Raw genomic sequence first — 14585 nt, 5'->3', positions numbered from 1 at the left:
TATGAAGATGCACAGAAAATCTAAGCAATCTCCTTCTGTTTTTAGAAGGCTTCGTTTCAAAGCTCCATTGGTGTAATGTGAGTTCATGCTCACCGTATATGTGCTGTCTTTTTATTTGGTCTATAGACTTTTTCCACATGAAAAAGCTCCTTCTGCATCCACTGCTATAGAAATATAACCTGCTTCTTCTAAGCATGCATTCAGTACATGGAGCTGTTCAAAATAAGGCCATCCATTTTCCAGAGCCTTCAGGGGAAAGTAAACCACAAAGAACCTTGATAGGACAAAGCAATCATCTACAACTTTCAATACTCTTAAGTGCATCAGTGTGCTTTCTAATCTGCTTATTAGTTTATCTTTACACAAAGTCAATTCAAATCTTTAATTCTCACATAGTGCAATGTACAACAAATTTCCAACATGCTAATAAAATATTTATGGAGTATATTGACCTTTACAGCTGAGCGAAGGAGGTGTAGCCACTGTGGCGTGCTTGAAGTAACAGAGCACAGCCTCCTCCTCAGTTAGTGAAGGGGCCATTGTGGTAGGCAGCCAGCTGCTCTCCTCTCTGGTATCGTTGATGGTTAATAAGATTAGCTGCCTGTCTTAGCCTGCGTCAGTGCAAAGGGGTCAATCACAGGATTAGCACCTTGCTTAACAGTTACATCATTTTATTATCTTTTTCATTTTTCTTCATTACTTTGACTTTTCCCCACTCCAGCATCCATAGCATGTTTAGGACCTGTAATTGCAATATAGTTGCTACAGGGGAATATTGTTGTGCATCATGCTGCCTTGGGACTGAGTTTGTCTCGACCCTCAGCCACTGAATGAAGAATCTTCCAGGGGAAGAAGAGGAGCAGTGGCAGCCAGGGAAGTAAAAGGTAGCCGGGCCAAACTCTTGTCTGCTGTGGCAGAGTCCTAGACTCTGGACAAGTCATCCCTCATGCCACTTGTAAATAACAAAGTGGGCAATGACTGCACAGTTGGCACAGACAAGACTTTGGCTGATGGGAAGGATCTGGTGGAATCTGTGATAAAGGTAAGTTGCTCCAAGTCTTCTCTTCTGGTCATAAAGAAAGCTCTGACCTCGCTCTAGTCTCCTTTACATTTGTCTACTACGTTGTATTTGCATGTTTATGTACCAGTCTAATAGATTTGTGGAAATGAATATGGAAAAAATGGCTGGGAAGTTGATTTGTACACAGCAGTAATCTCCAGAATTTCATGTGGATACTTGGGATGTAAAGAGTTCAGTATTGCATGAGAATATAAAACGTATGGAAAAAATTTACTCCATCTGGTTTCAGTTCTATAGCCGTCGCCACGTAAACATTTTACACGCAGAGCATGCACAAAGGGGGGAAGTAACATCCTTTATTCCCGACCCCTGTGGCTAAAAGTGCACTCTCACTGAAAAGAATTTCTTGGTCCACTGAGTCTGTGCGACTCTCCTGCGTTAGATAATGCCGTGGACATGTTCGACATTTTCTCCCCATTAACATCAACTGTTTAATTTTTAAAGTTATTTTTGTCAGTATGATAAAGGATGTTTGCACAATGGCAGTTTGCATCTTATTTTCCTTGTACCTAGAGGTCGATGGTAGTATTTCTACTCATTAATTGGTGTAAGCAGCCACAAAGGAAGCGCAGAAAATGACAAGATGGTGTTAATATTTAATATAACCGATTTTCAAAGTAAACGTTACAATTTAAGAATGGTATAGCGCATCTGTGGTTTTACCGTCACCAGTGCACGCTAGGAAAATGGGCCACTCAGAGTACACGAGGTTGCTTTGGCTTATCTAGAAATAGATCAATGTTAATGAGATTATTTCTAATATTTTTAATGAATGAAACCACCTGCTAATCTCTCTCTCCCCCCAAGGTTAAATGTATCTGCTGAAAGTAAATAATTCTTGTAGTATGATTTAGATCAGAAAACAAAACGTGTACGTTTTTCTGCACTTCAGTTACTGTTTCAAGCAGGTTAAGATGACTAATGTTCAGCTCGATCAGCTCCCCCCCCCCCCCCCCCCCCCCCCCTCCCAACAGTTGTTTTCTTTCAGTTTTGGTACTCTGATTACATATATGCGTGGGTTGGTGAAGTGTTTAGCAGAGAATAGCTGCTCAGAAGGTTAATGATGTGCAATACCTAATTAAGATTAGTGGTCTAAATACAGCAGGTGATATGGACAGCAAGGGCATGTCCCTACTATGAAAAACAAAAAGCCCATTCCTCTTGCAAACTTGGAGTTTGGCTACCTTGGAGGGGAATTATCTGGAATACTTTTGTTTAACTAGGAGTTCCTGAGCTCTGCATATTACCGAGCACTGTCAAATCTTTGTTACAGGTGGTAGCATGTTACCGGCATTTGGCTGCATGTGTTGGTGGCTGCACAGACAGTTTGCAGCTGCGGGATGAGCTGAGACAAACGCGAGAAAAGGCCCTGAATTTGGCCGAGGCCATCCGTCTGCATCTGACCTCACATCTGCGGGACAAGAGCCTGCCCGAGGACCAGCGCAAGGAGATGGAGCTCCTCTGGGTGGCCTTCTCCTCCAGTCTAGAACTGCTCCATGTTGACATGTGCAAGGTTTTCAGCATGGGTGACAACTTCTCCCTAGCCAACACTGCTTCCTTGGTGCAGACTGGCCTACAAGGTAAATGCAAGCCTTTCGCATACTGCTGCTACTAGATGCAAGCAGTGTCGTCAACTGAAATCGAACTTTAAGCAAAACCAAGAAAACCGCAAAATAACTGCACTGCTTTAGTCTTCAGAGGTTGTTTTAGAGTGAATGCAGAAGAAACTCTATTATTGTATCTTGTAAGACTCAATGACTACACATGGAGGGGAAAACTTTTTGGATTGTTATGTAAAGTATTTAGCTGTTTTTCATACTCTGCAGATAATATTTTATCAGAATTAACATGCTCAAATCAGCCAGTGTGCTAACATTTTAGAGTATCTCGTGTGAATGTCCTGTGGCATCAGTAAAGGTGAAATATTTGGACTCTAGCCCTGCATTTTCTCAGTTTACTATTATTTTTTTTTTCTGTTATCGTTGATGGATATAAGTAAAGTGTGTGTGGAGCTGTGCTTGAGTTGGTCCATCACACTGATACACAATGTTTTCCCAACTTTTAAATGGACTGGTTCAAGTATTAATGGCCCCCAAGATGTTGGATGCTGCTGATTTATTTATTCCTCTGTAGTGCCACTGTGACAATATTACATTAGAATTTTTAAGCAATGGGGATTGCCATGAGATTTTGTAAAAATATTCACATTTCGTTTCTCCTCATGATGAAGTGGAAAGCTTCTGCCACATTTTACAAATCCATTGTTGAGTTGTAAAAGCCAAAAGAAAATGGAAAGCTAAAATTTGTTTCTGGTAATGCAGGAGGAGGCAGTGAGGTAGCAGCTCGAGCACTCAGTTTGGCAGACTTGAACCAGGAGCCTCCAACCCTTCCTGCTGGTCTTGAGAGCCAGGAACGGAGCACCATGGAGCAGGAAATCAGCCAAATCGACCACATGATTGATGACATGGAGAAAAAAGTAAATGTGTTGCGCTGGATGGTGGAGCCCCGGGGGCCACAATACGCAGACCCGCTCAGCAGCACAGAGAGCGCCTCCCTGGCTCTGCTCAGCGTTGACGAGGAGCAGCCTGGACACGAGCCTCGATACCAGCGCAGTTTGATCTTTGTGTTCTTATTGCTGTTTGCAGTTGTTTTGGTGGCAGCCACGTTATCTGTCTGTCTTGTCCTTTTCTCATGAACAAAACCTTAATTTTTATTTTATTTTATTTTATTTTTTTGGTGCAACCTCAGAAATGCTCACTAATACTGTAACACTGGCAAGCTTTGCAGGTACAGTAGTGTTCTTTTAACTATATTCTTTGCAATGATGAAAAGGTGACTTTTATTGTAAACCTTTATTAGTGCGTTCTACAAATACTGAAATTAATCTGGATGCGAACTTGTTTGCCATGTCTTGCAGTGAATCCAAGGCTGCCATATGCATTAAACAAATAATTTTATTGTATAACAGGCAGTCATGTACTTTATGTTTTATTTTACTAACAACTGTTTGAAAAGAAAATGGAGCCAACATTGTATTTTTTTTTTTTCCTGACTAGCTTTTGATGCACAAAAGGAGCAATTCTACCCTTTTTTTTTTTTTTTTTTCTTTTTCTTTTTCTCTAAGCAGCCAGAAAGGCACTTCCTATTCCATAATGCAACTGAGAAGACATAGGTGCAAATGCTTCTTAATATAGGTGATCATGTATTTTCTATATAAAGTGCTGTAGAGAACTGATGATGTTTAGTACAGTTGTATAATATAAAAGTATCAACTTTGATATGAAACTGTCTTCTTGGGGTTTTGTTGTGTTTTTGTTCTGTAAATTATTACCTCAAAGCACAACTTTGGATCCAAAATCCTCTCAAGTCTTGCATAAGTTACTGCAGGCTGACAAGTCCCTAAAAGATGGCTGCAATACCATCTCACTCCTCTTAGGTTGGTTCAAAGCTATGACAAAACCGCTCAGCCACTGGAAATTATTTTCATATTCATGAAAGAAAAGTGTATTGACTACAGTATAGATAGGAGCAGATTCTGTCCAGTAAATCAAATCTGAAAGGTTGAAATATGAATCATCAAATATAGTTTTCTTTCTTAAATAGTACAATAGGAGCTTTATATTCATTCTGGTGTATTAGTACTTATTAATTTATATTTTTCGGGTACTATACTGGTACTAATTGTACAGAAAATACCCATTATGACTTAGCACCTAATCAATTATGACAAAAGAGGTGTTTTATTTTGGAAGGCGTGACCGGTAGTTTGACGATTCTTTGTCAGTTTCAATTGTAGTCCGGAGAACAGTAGGTGAAAGGGTCGATGCAGGCGTGACTGTGGAAATTTATCATCTGAGGCGCTTCACAGACGGAAGTACAGCCTTGGTAAAGAAAAAACAAAACTCGCTGTTAGTGGGACACACTCTCCTTGACGATGGTGCTTAAACAGTGCCAGTCTCGACTTAAACTTTTTAACTTTAACCACCCAGAAAAGTGGTATGATCCTCAAGACAGAGCTAGCATTGTTGTGCCTGCAGCGACATCGATTTTCGTCAGAGCCTCAGCGTGTTCTCAGTGTAACCTCACTCCGTCATTTAGCAAGTTTGAGAAGACACCGCTGAGATGGAGACGAGCTCCTGGAGTGAACATTACGCATTTGTCTGCTGCGACATGGATGTCCGTGAGAGGTAACAAACAGCGCTTACGCTTACAGTATCAAACAGTCTTTAACTGCATGTCTGCCACTTTAAACGTCGCCACGACCCATAAAAATGACAGTTTTTAGCTGTGATGAGCTAGTTTGCACAAGTGAACTGGAGCTTCGTTACTTCCAAAGACCGCAATCATACGTCCTTCAAAACTAGTGATGCGCGAATCATGAACGAATCGTTCAATACTCGAGAATCACTTTACTGACTCATGAATCATGATTCACAAGCCCAACTGACTCACTGACTCATCCCTGTTGCTGTTAGCAGCAATGTATCTAGCTTATAATTAAAATTGTGGAGAAAAACACAACATCCAGTATCGTAACAAAAAAATTTCTGCTCTGAACTGGAAGAAAAAACCCTGAGTAGAAGCTCACATCAAGAAAATAGCTCCTCTGTTCACAGTAGCATCGCTCTGCTAACATGCTAACAGCACATTTGAGCTACTCACCCCCTCCCTCCTGTGCTGAATCGTAAGCGAATCACTCAGGACTCCTTCATTCAGGAATGTTAAGGCGCATTACCGCCCCCTGGCTCACAGCTCAGTGGACATTTAGATGAGAAAATATATATTTAACACATTTAAGGAAAATACTAATAAAATAAATGTTTATTAAGCAATTTTGATAGGAAATTGCTTAATTTTAGAAATGTTTTTGCTCTTTTTTGCTCTATAAAATAGTTGTTTTCTTTTAGAATCATTCATCTTAGCAGTAGGATTTACATGAAAAGAGAAACAAATTAAGTTTGAGTGAAAATGTAAATTTTTTGCACTCTGGTCAAGTGACACAGTGAATCAAATGACTCAAAACCGATTCACTTTGTTGAGTGACTCATTAAAACTCGATTCAGTAAAAAGAATCGAATTTACCATCACTATTCAAAACCCTCTCACGCGAGACTTTAAATGACTACAGGTACTGTGATTTTGTCATGGTAACTGAGTTACTGTAGCCCATGTGCATGTCAAAATAAAAGTCAATTTGTGGACTGTGATGGTGCTAAACTTTGGCTACCTCCATAATAATTAATTAGTTCGCAGGTGTCTGCAAATCGCATACATCTACATTTTATTCACAGAAAACACTGAAAACATATCAGATGTTTAAACCGAGATGTTTCAATATTTAATGGAAAATATTAGCTCATTCTATGGCAGCAACACATCTAAAAAAACATGGGATAGTTCCCTGTTCCCTGTGGGACTTGATGATGGAGGGTGAGTAATCCCCCCTCCCTGTCACTCCTTTCTGGACGCTGCTGTCCGTCCCTTGGATGTGGGTGCTTGATGATTTTGCTCCATGTGGCCACTGTGGTCACTGACCTGCTGCCTTGGGGGTGGTAGACAAGGGTGGCTCGGACATCTTCTGCATCTGGGGCTCTGCCAGGTGCTGGGTGGTTCTTGGGCACCATCATTATCAAGTACATCTACATAAGACACATATAATCACTTGCATTCTGTTTTTATTTACATTTTACACAGCATCCTAAATTTTTTGGAAATTGGTTTTGTGTGTGTGTGTGTGTGTGTGTGTGTGTGATTCCAAATGGAACGGTTCATTTCAGATAATAAATAGATTGAAAAAATCAAAAGCTACATACAGCAACCTAAACAAGATGTTAATATTTACGTGTATTCCAGTGTTGAGGTCATTCTAAAATGCTGTGTTTCTTAAAACCTCTGTCAAAGCTTTCCAGTATGATCTAAAACCAGACGTACCAAAGGCTGAAGGCCAGAAGCTGTTCTTTGATACGCATGCAGTGGTGCGACTCCTTGAGGAAAATGGTTAGTTGTTCGATTAAAAAAGCTACAGCATTATATTTCTTTTAAAATAGTAGGCTGCATTGATTTCATTTATAATAACATTTTTTTTCTCTTATGAACAGGTTTCACTACATCTCAGTCTGAAGGCATGGTCAGCGTACTGGTGAAGATGACAAACTCTAACATGGATGTCATTTACAGTGACATGATAACCAAAGTGCAGCAGGTGAGACAGCAGTACAGTAATGTGCACTGTGTGCAGGCGTTGGTTGTGTTTCCTCTGTGTGTTCACTCACAAGCCTTTGTCTCTGGTCCGTAAGGTCAGTGAACCAGGATCGCTGGGTTGGTCATTGTACTATGAAAACACTGACCTGTGTAGTTAAATACAAACAGTGCTCGTGTTCCTAGAAACCTTTGATGTTGGTGTCCGTGATGAGTTACTTTTGAAAATTCATGGCACTGGAATGTCTGATGAGAATAAGGCCGATCTGTGATACAGCTCTCCGTGATCACTCTTACTGGCTCTTTTAACAATGTTAAGACTGATAGTGATATGGGAATATCTTTTTTTTTCTTAATGTTAAAATTTACATCTTATTATAAAATATTGCTCAAAACCCCCCTTTTCTAGCAATAATATAATATAATATTCCACTTCTTATTAAGTCGGTATTAATGTTAAAAAAATTCCATAATCCATATATCGCTGGGATTTCCAAGTGGCAGCCACCATGACATCGCTTGTACATGATTAATAGTTCTTCCTGGACTTCATATCTAAAGGCCTTAGAGTGAGTTGACTGTGAGGCTGGACACTGAGGTAAGAGAAAAGGACTGGTATCATTTGGCTAAGCAGAGAGGTTAAGCTGGAAAGGATGTGCAGCAGGATGGAAGATGGAAGGAGTACTTTGAGAGCTGATGGAAGAAGGAAATGAAAGAGAGGGGAGGATGGATCAGGAAGTGGAGAAGGTTTAGTATGGTGGGTGTAGTTATGAAGATAATGAAGATTGGAGAAGTGGTAGGTCCAGATGACAAACCTGTGGAAATATGGAAATGTCTAGTAAACGATGGCGGTGGACTTTATATCAAGGTTGTTTCACAATTTTGGAGAATGAAAGGGTCACGTGTTGAGCTCTACTAACTACAGAGGGATAGAGTTATTGATCCATACCATGAAGATATGGGAACGAGTTGTTGTAGGTATGTTAGGAAGAATAATAATTTGTTCGTGTTTTCCACTTGCACTGCAGCACTGCTTCATGCTGAGAAAGAGCACTACAGGTGTGATGTTTGCTTTGTTTTGATGGAGAAGTATAGAGGAGGAGGAGTTGCACTTTTTTTGTGGATCTAGAGAAAGCATATGAGGACAAAAATAAGAGCTAAGTCTTGTTATAATTTAATATTTTACATCTTCTGGTATCCACCCATTTATCTTCACTAATTAAGGATTTCTATAGGTTAAACCACTCTTTGCTGTATGTGAATGCTTTGCTCTCCCAGAGCCTTGGTAAAGGCTATAAAGTGAAAGATCAAGGCTATCATATACTTCACATTACCATCTATGGTTTGATATCGGTGTGTTAATTAAATCCCCACCACATGCTGTGCCTGTCAAAGCCACAGCGGCAATAACTTTTCTAAAAGCTCTGAATTTAGTGTGTTCCACTCGCACTACAGTACTTTATTTTTATCGTGAACCCTCTAACGTTTTGTGCGATCTTGGCAGGAGATCATGTTGCAGCGTGTGATGTCTCAAATAGCCACTGTAAAGAAGGACATGGTGATCCTTGAGAAGAGCGAGTTCTCTACTCTGCTGGCAGAAAATGAGGTAAATGTCTTTTTTCGGAGTTGTTTTAAGAAGAAAAATAATTTGTTCGATAAAGATCACTTACTGCAGTGACAGCGTATCACGTTTGACTTGATCGTTTCGTCTGTCGGTAGTAGAAACAGGGATGACTGCACAGTGTGTTTGTGCCAGTGATTTCCTTCCACTTAATCTGACTGTGTCAGTGTTTTGCCCTTTCTCCCAGAAACTCAAGGTCCAGTTGCTCCAGCTCAAGGTCCAACTAGCTGTAAGTGATTACTGTGAATGTATTAACCTTCATGAATAGCATTTTCCCATTCCTTGATCGTATTTGATTTATCTTAACTTGGTTGAAATCTCCATTTAGAAAAATGTTTTGACTTTCTTTTGTGTGTCTCTTTTTTTACAACGTTGCAGGATGAAATGAAAAAAGTGCAGTCAGGCAATATGTTGGATATGAATTTGGAGAAAAGCCAAGTGAAAGAATTGGTACGTGTTCGAGGAGATCAGTTCAATTATTGTTTGGAAAAAAATGACTGAATTTAAAACTACACGACTTTATTGTTCCCACATGAAGTTCTGCCTATAATTATGTTTGCATTTTATGCCATGGTGTCACAGTTACACAAACATTGCCTGCATTTATTTTTACATGTGCAAAGGAGCGTTTACCAATGTCGTATCACAAAAGGTGTCATGAAATCACATTTGTATTTTCAGAGAGCAGAGCATGAGAAGAAACTTCTAGAAACACGAACTGAGATTATGGAAATGGTTTGTATACATGCATTTAGTTTATAGCACACTGCATTCAGTCATTTGCTTCTATTCTCCATTAAAGGTTTTTAATGCTTGCTTTTAATTTATCATGGGTCTTTATCGCCTTGCCTTTTTTACAGACTGCAGAACAGGAGCGCTATTTGACTCAGACAAACATGAAAATAGACACAGAAGTGGCTGGATTGAAAACCATGTTGGAGTCTCATAAACTGGATACTATAAAATACCTTGCAGGTACACGTGCATGTTAAATATGGGTTGTAGTTACACTTTCTATCTTTTATTTTCTTACAGATACAGCTGGTACAAATAATTGCATGTGATATTTTTTTTCTCTTGCAGGTTCAGTGTTTACGTGCCTCACTGTGGTCTTGGGTTTCTATCGTGTTTGGATGTAATCAGGACTTTGATCATTGACTTTGATAATACTTGAATTGTCACTGCATCCTCTGAATGTGCTATGATTTGTTATTTCCCGGGCAGTGGTGATCTTTTTTACAAGTAGAACTTATGGAAGGACCAGCTCCTTCACCGATCACTCGTGGAAGTTATTTGATAAATACATTCATTCATCAAAAATTTCTACCGCACCACCCAGACAGTTTTTTAATTAAATTTTTATTGTCTTGTTTATGGCTTCTGGAACCAAGTTGACAATTCACTTAGTAATTTTTTGTAATGTGTAATTACTGAAATTATGTATATATGTATCTGTATATGTGTATATGCCAGTCTTTAAATACTGGAGCAGCGGTCCCCAACCTTTTTTGCGCCACGGACCGGTTTATGCCCGACAGTATTTTCACGGACCGGCCTTTAAGGTGTCGCGGATAAATACAACAAAATAAAACTAGTACCGGTACCGAAAAAACACACGTGAAAAGACCCAGGAAAACCGAGTTAACGATAAAAAACAATAACAAAATAACGCTGAAAACTGATAAAAACCCTGAAAACCACACATTTCACACCTGAGCCTCAACTCTCGCGGCCCGGTACCAAACGACTCACGGACTCACGCTGTACTGGAGAGAACATAATATTAATACTGAGGCACAAAGATTTCTGTACTTTTTTTTTTTTTTTGTCGCTTTCAGAAATATGTGAAAGATTCTGGGACAAATATTACGTGTTATTTAAATAAAATGTATTATCAATAAATGTAAGATTGATCTAGCTGTTGTCTGTGAGGTTTGTGCTTTTAGTAGAGGTGGGCAGTGAAGTGAAGGAAGCTTGAGCTGCTTTCCTTTCCATTTTCAAAATCTATCAATACTCCTTGAGCATTACAATAATGGGAAACCTATATGTCTGCAACTCAGTCATCTAGAATTGAGAGTTGTAGGAGTGATAGCAGAGAGATTTTTGATGAGGTTGTGAATACCGGACGAGCGAAACACAAAAAGTATTTTCTTAATCGTGCCAGGCGAAGTTTATTTTGAAAAACATTTGACCCGGAAGTCATTCCCTCAGCAGAAGGGATGGAGTATCATATTGACACGTGTGTAGCTGTAAACTGAACATTTATAAGTCCACAAGTAACTCCATGACTCTGAGTTGTGAGTATACGTTGTGTAGCCCTACAAATACACAACCTGACAGATTAGAAACAGCACTTAGTTTGTTTAGAGGCTCCGTGGACACCTATAGGGAATCTAGCTCCAGCTAAGCTAGCAGACAGCTAAACTACATTTTCCGCACTATGTGCTGTTTTTCAGTGTTATGACTTTCGTTAACGTCTGTCAGATTTTCATTTAAAATAACTGGGTTGCTGAATCCAGTTTACTGTGTTTCTACACGCATTTCTACGGGTTCACAGCACAGACATGGCTGATGCGTTTAGCAGCAGCTCGGAAACTGTAATTCAGCGTGTGGTGGGAGTTGCAGTGAAGACGAGCACACCTGCGGATGACCTGGAAAAGTTTTATCAGATTAAGAAAACCTGCGACTTCATCAGTGAGCATCAGTTTGAAAAGGTAAGGAGGAGCAACATTTTACTTTCTTAGATGTCACTCACATTTGTTTACAAAAGCATTTATGGCCTAGTAGCCAAATATTCTTAATCTGTCTTGTTTTAATTAAAAGCAACTGCAGTTTAAAAATATAAAACAGTGCCTAATTTATACTTTATTTATTAATTATTATTACATTGGTTGCCGTGTGTGCAGGTAGCTCTGCAGTTTTCCGATGAGCTGTTGGTGGATTCAGTTGCAGTGGCAGAAGAGATCGAGAGAAACACTAATGCCAAGTCATACATTTTGGGTGATACATCCTATGGAAGGTAACACAGTAGATTTAAGAAATCATTGCTGTAATGCACTCATGCAACACTGTTTTTTTTTGTTTTTTTTTATGGTTTTGAGTCATCAAGTAAAGTTGGGTTTTAAAATTGGTGGCAGGTTACATTCACTGATATTTTTGACAAAAACTTGTCAACATCTCCAGACCTGTCAGACTTTGAATTCAAAATCTCAGCTCTGTTTTTCAGTACATGAGAATATTTACTGGGAGTTTTATTTTGATATAAAAGAAGCATTCAGTGCTATATAAAACAGTGTGCAAGGAAATTCCTCATCTAGTAAGGGTGTTAACTTATTTAACACTTTTGTTGAACTCTCATGTGCAGTTGCTGTGTGGATGAGGTCGCTGCAGAACACGTTGGCGCTGACTGCATTGTGCACTATGGCAGTGCTTGCCTTAGCCCATCCAGAAGGCTGCCCTTGTTATACATCTTTGAGCAAAGAGCAGTAGATGTGGAGAAGTGTGCCTCCTCCTTCAGAGAACTCTACCCTGACAGACACAGTCACATAATCATCCTCTATGATGTCAACTATGCTCATGCCATTAGTAAGTTCGCAGTCACCTTGAAAAGTTTGTGTGATCCTTCGAATTAGTATGTCTCAACACAGATTTTTGTGTTTCGATCAGTCCCATCTGTCCACAGATATTTACCAGTATACATTTTTATTTTTTTTTCCTCCCTCAGATGGTCTTTTGGCTCTACTGTCACCAGAGTATCCAAACCTTGTTGCATCTGAAATTGTTGTTGAAGGGGAGCAGTGTTACAGTCATGGGCAGATTAAAAGACAAGATGATGACGCCCGTCTCTCTGACCAAGACGATGGCCAGGTCATCTATCAGTTTGGGCGTCAGTTCACCTTGAAAAGCAGTTTAAGCGTCACGGACTGCAGTATGTTTTATGTGGGCCAGGAGGGAGCGACCCTGCGAAACTTCATGATGACTTGGAATCGGTGCTCGTTTTGCTCTTTTGACCCTGTGACAGCGAAGGGGCAGGTCGAGTCTATAAGCATCAGCCGCGCTCTGATGAAGAGATACTATGCTATAGAAAGGGCCAAGGATGCCAATGTGGTCGGCATCCTGGTTGGGACTCTGGGGGTTGCCGATTACCTCTCTATCATTGAGCAGCTGAAAGAGACCATCAAGAGAGCTGGCAAGAAGAGCTACATGTTTGCCATGGGGAAGCTGAACGTACCCAAACTGGCAAACTTTCTTGAAATTGACATCTTTGTTTTAATTGCATGTCCAGAGAGCTCACTTTTGGACTCAAGGGGTTTTTTAAAACCTGTAGTGACGCCGTTTGAGATGGAGGTGGCCTGCAACAGGAAGAGGGAATGGTCAGAGGAATATGTCACAGACTTCCGACATCTCCTGCCAGGTGCGATTGGGAGTTTTTCACATCAGCTTTTCTTAAATGAACTCTCTTAAAGTTCTGTATTAATGTTAAGGATGTTAATGGTGTTGTCTATATGGCTTCGTAGTGTAGTGGTTTACGTGTTCTCCAAACAAGCAAAAGAGCCCAGGTTTAATCTAGAGAGTAGACGCAAATCTGCAAAATCAAACATGCGGCCATTACCCTTCAGGAAATGTTTCTATATGTCTGTTAACAGTAGTGTAATGTAGTTTCATTTTGCCACGTCTAACCTTTTTCTTCCCAAACTTGCTGTAGGTGGACAGAGTCACGTACCTTTGGCTGATCAGCAGGACGAGGAGGATGAAAGTGACGTTTCATTAATCACTGGTGCTCTGCGAAGCCACAATCTCCTGAGCAGTGAGCCTACAGAGCCGGCCTATGGGTCCTCTGTGGTCTTGAGGAACCAGACGCTGACCGTAGCAAACACAAACTCAGCTGGTATGACAGTGTGCTCCACCTAATCAACATGCATGAATTCCTATACAAAAGTAGACGCTTATGAATATCTTGTATTACACTACAAGTGTTTATTTATTCATTTTATTTATTTATTTTTTCCAGCATCTTTTCTTGCAGGTCGAAGCTGGATCGGTTTAGAGCAGAAGCTGGGAGAGACACCTGTGGTGAAAGCAGTAGAGGGCAGGAGAGGCATAGCTATAGCCTACGAGGAGGAAGGAACATCGTCGTGATTATTTTTACCAATAATCCACAATGTCTTTGGTAAATTAATAAATAACCTATCAATGTACCAAATGTATAGCATATAAGCTGTATTTACTGGAAGAAGAAAGTGATTATTAAATGTTTTTTATTAACATCAGTACCAGGCGGTGGTAGTTTTAATACTGCATTACTTAAATTATAGGAATCTGTGATTCAGTGATTACAGTATTATGACATCATAACCAGACCAAAGGTTGTTACTCAGAACCAGGAAATGACTGAAATGTATTTTGAACTCTGAGTCTTAGAAAAAAATAGCCCAAGTGTCAGATGACCACTCATCTTAAATTATTCACGCAACTTGGAGGAAATTGGTCTTGTATGAAGTGGAAATGTATTAAGTATAAAAATGCACTTTTCAAATCTTATGACCTCTACGCTGACCCTGGGTTTGAGCTTTATAGCAGAAGGAAATCTGTAACACTGCAAAGAAAAGAAAACTATTTGCTGAACGTATTAAAATATCCCACAGTTCATATTTTTCATTTTCTTTAGCAAAATAAGTAAAATGC

At 39.8% G+C, this 14585-nt stretch overlaps 3 protein-coding genes across 4 annotated transcripts; all 3 read left to right on the top strand.

Annotated features, from left to right (window-relative positions):
• The first annotated feature begins 63 nt into the window (after positions 1–63).
• LOC120736243 (regulator of G protein signaling 9 binding protein) lies at positions 64–4769 on the top strand. Its single transcript, XM_040036235.1, has 3 exons — positions 64–1042; positions 2355–2661; positions 3403–4769. Exons 1-3 carry the CDS (start codon positions 947–949, stop codon positions 3774–3776), a joined length of 777 nt encoding a protein of 258 aa, XP_039892169.1. The 5' UTR covers positions 64–946; the 3' UTR covers positions 3777–4769.
• A 118-nt stretch (positions 4770–4887) lies between these two features.
• On the top strand, positions 4888–10437 carry mcur1 (mitochondrial calcium uniporter regulator 1). The gene is made up of 9 exons (XM_040036234.1): positions 4888–5268; positions 6983–7078; positions 7180–7283; positions 8784–8885; positions 9088–9129; positions 9279–9350; positions 9582–9635; positions 9761–9875; positions 9984–10437. Exons 1-9 carry the CDS (start codon positions 5016–5018, stop codon positions 10037–10039), a joined length of 894 nt encoding a protein of 297 aa, XP_039892168.1. The 5' UTR covers positions 4888–5015; the 3' UTR covers positions 10040–10437.
• Positions 10438–11075: 638 nt separating this feature from the next.
• On the top strand, positions 11076–14549 carry dph2 (diphthamide biosynthesis 2). 2 transcript variants are annotated; one of them, XM_040036261.1, is made up of 7 exons: positions 11076–11197; positions 11458–11614; positions 11807–11919; positions 12265–12485; positions 12625–13314; positions 13606–13788; positions 13912–14549. In XM_040036261.1, the coding sequence occupies exons 2-7, from the start codon at positions 11465–11467 to the stop codon at positions 14037–14039; spliced, it is 1485 nt and encodes a 494-aa protein (XP_039892195.1). In that variant the 5' UTR covers positions 11076–11197; positions 11458–11464; the 3' UTR covers positions 14040–14549. The 2 variants fall into 2 exon arrangements, with proteins under 2 accessions (XP_039892195.1, XP_039892194.1); XM_040036260.1 differs by having other exon boundaries at positions 11083–11614.
• The last annotated feature ends 36 nt before the right edge of the window (positions 14550–14585 follow it).

The sequence above is a fragment of the Simochromis diagramma genome, unplaced genomic scaffold, assembly GCF_900408965.1.
Source record: "Simochromis diagramma unplaced genomic scaffold, fSimDia1.1 OVJJ01000271.1, whole genome shotgun sequence".
Lineage (NCBI taxonomy): Eukaryota > Metazoa > Chordata > Actinopteri > Cichliformes > Cichlidae > Simochromis > Simochromis diagramma.
Note: the sequence above shows the minus strand (reverse complement) of the source record. Positions and strands in the feature narration are given on the sequence as shown.

What these genes read in the sequence shown, in the direction of transcription:
- LOC120736243 (XM_040036235.1), top strand. Translation starts at nt 947, where the DNA reads ATGCCACTTGTAAATAACAAAGTGGGCAATGACTGCACAGTTGGCACA. An exon ending in TGGTGGAATCTGTGATAAAG is followed by an intron (nt 1,043 to 2,354) that starts GTAAGTTGCTCC and finishes TCTTTGTTACAG; the next exon opens with GTGGTAGCATGTTACCGGCA. An exon ending in GGTGCAGACTGGCCTACAAG is followed by an intron (nt 2,662 to 3,402) that starts GTAAATGCAAGC and finishes CTGGTAATGCAG; the next exon opens with GAGGAGGCAGTGAGGTAGCA.
- mcur1 (XM_040036234.1), top strand. Translation starts at nt 5,016, where the DNA reads ATGGTGCTTAAACAGTGCCAGTCTCGACTTAAACTTTTTAACTTTAAC. An exon ending in AGCTCAAGGTCCAACTAGCT is followed by an intron (nt 9,130 to 9,278) that starts GTAAGTGATTAC and finishes ACAACGTTGCAG; the next exon opens with GATGAAATGAAAAAAGTGCA. An exon ending in TACTATAAAATACCTTGCAG is followed by an intron (nt 9,876 to 9,983) that starts GTACACGTGCAT and finishes TTTCTCTTGCAG; the next exon opens with GTTCAGTGTTTACGTGCCTC.
- dph2 (XM_040036261.1), top strand. Translation starts at nt 11,465, where the DNA reads ATGGCTGATGCGTTTAGCAGCAGCTCGGAAACTGTAATTCAGCGTGTG. An exon ending in CTTCCGACATCTCCTGCCAG is followed by an intron (nt 13,315 to 13,605) that starts GTGCGATTGGGA and finishes AACTTGCTGTAG; the next exon opens with GTGGACAGAGTCACGTACCT. An exon ending in AGCAAACACAAACTCAGCTG is followed by an intron (nt 13,789 to 13,911) that starts GTATGACAGTGT and finishes TATTTTTTCCAG; the next exon opens with CATCTTTTCTTGCAGGTCGA.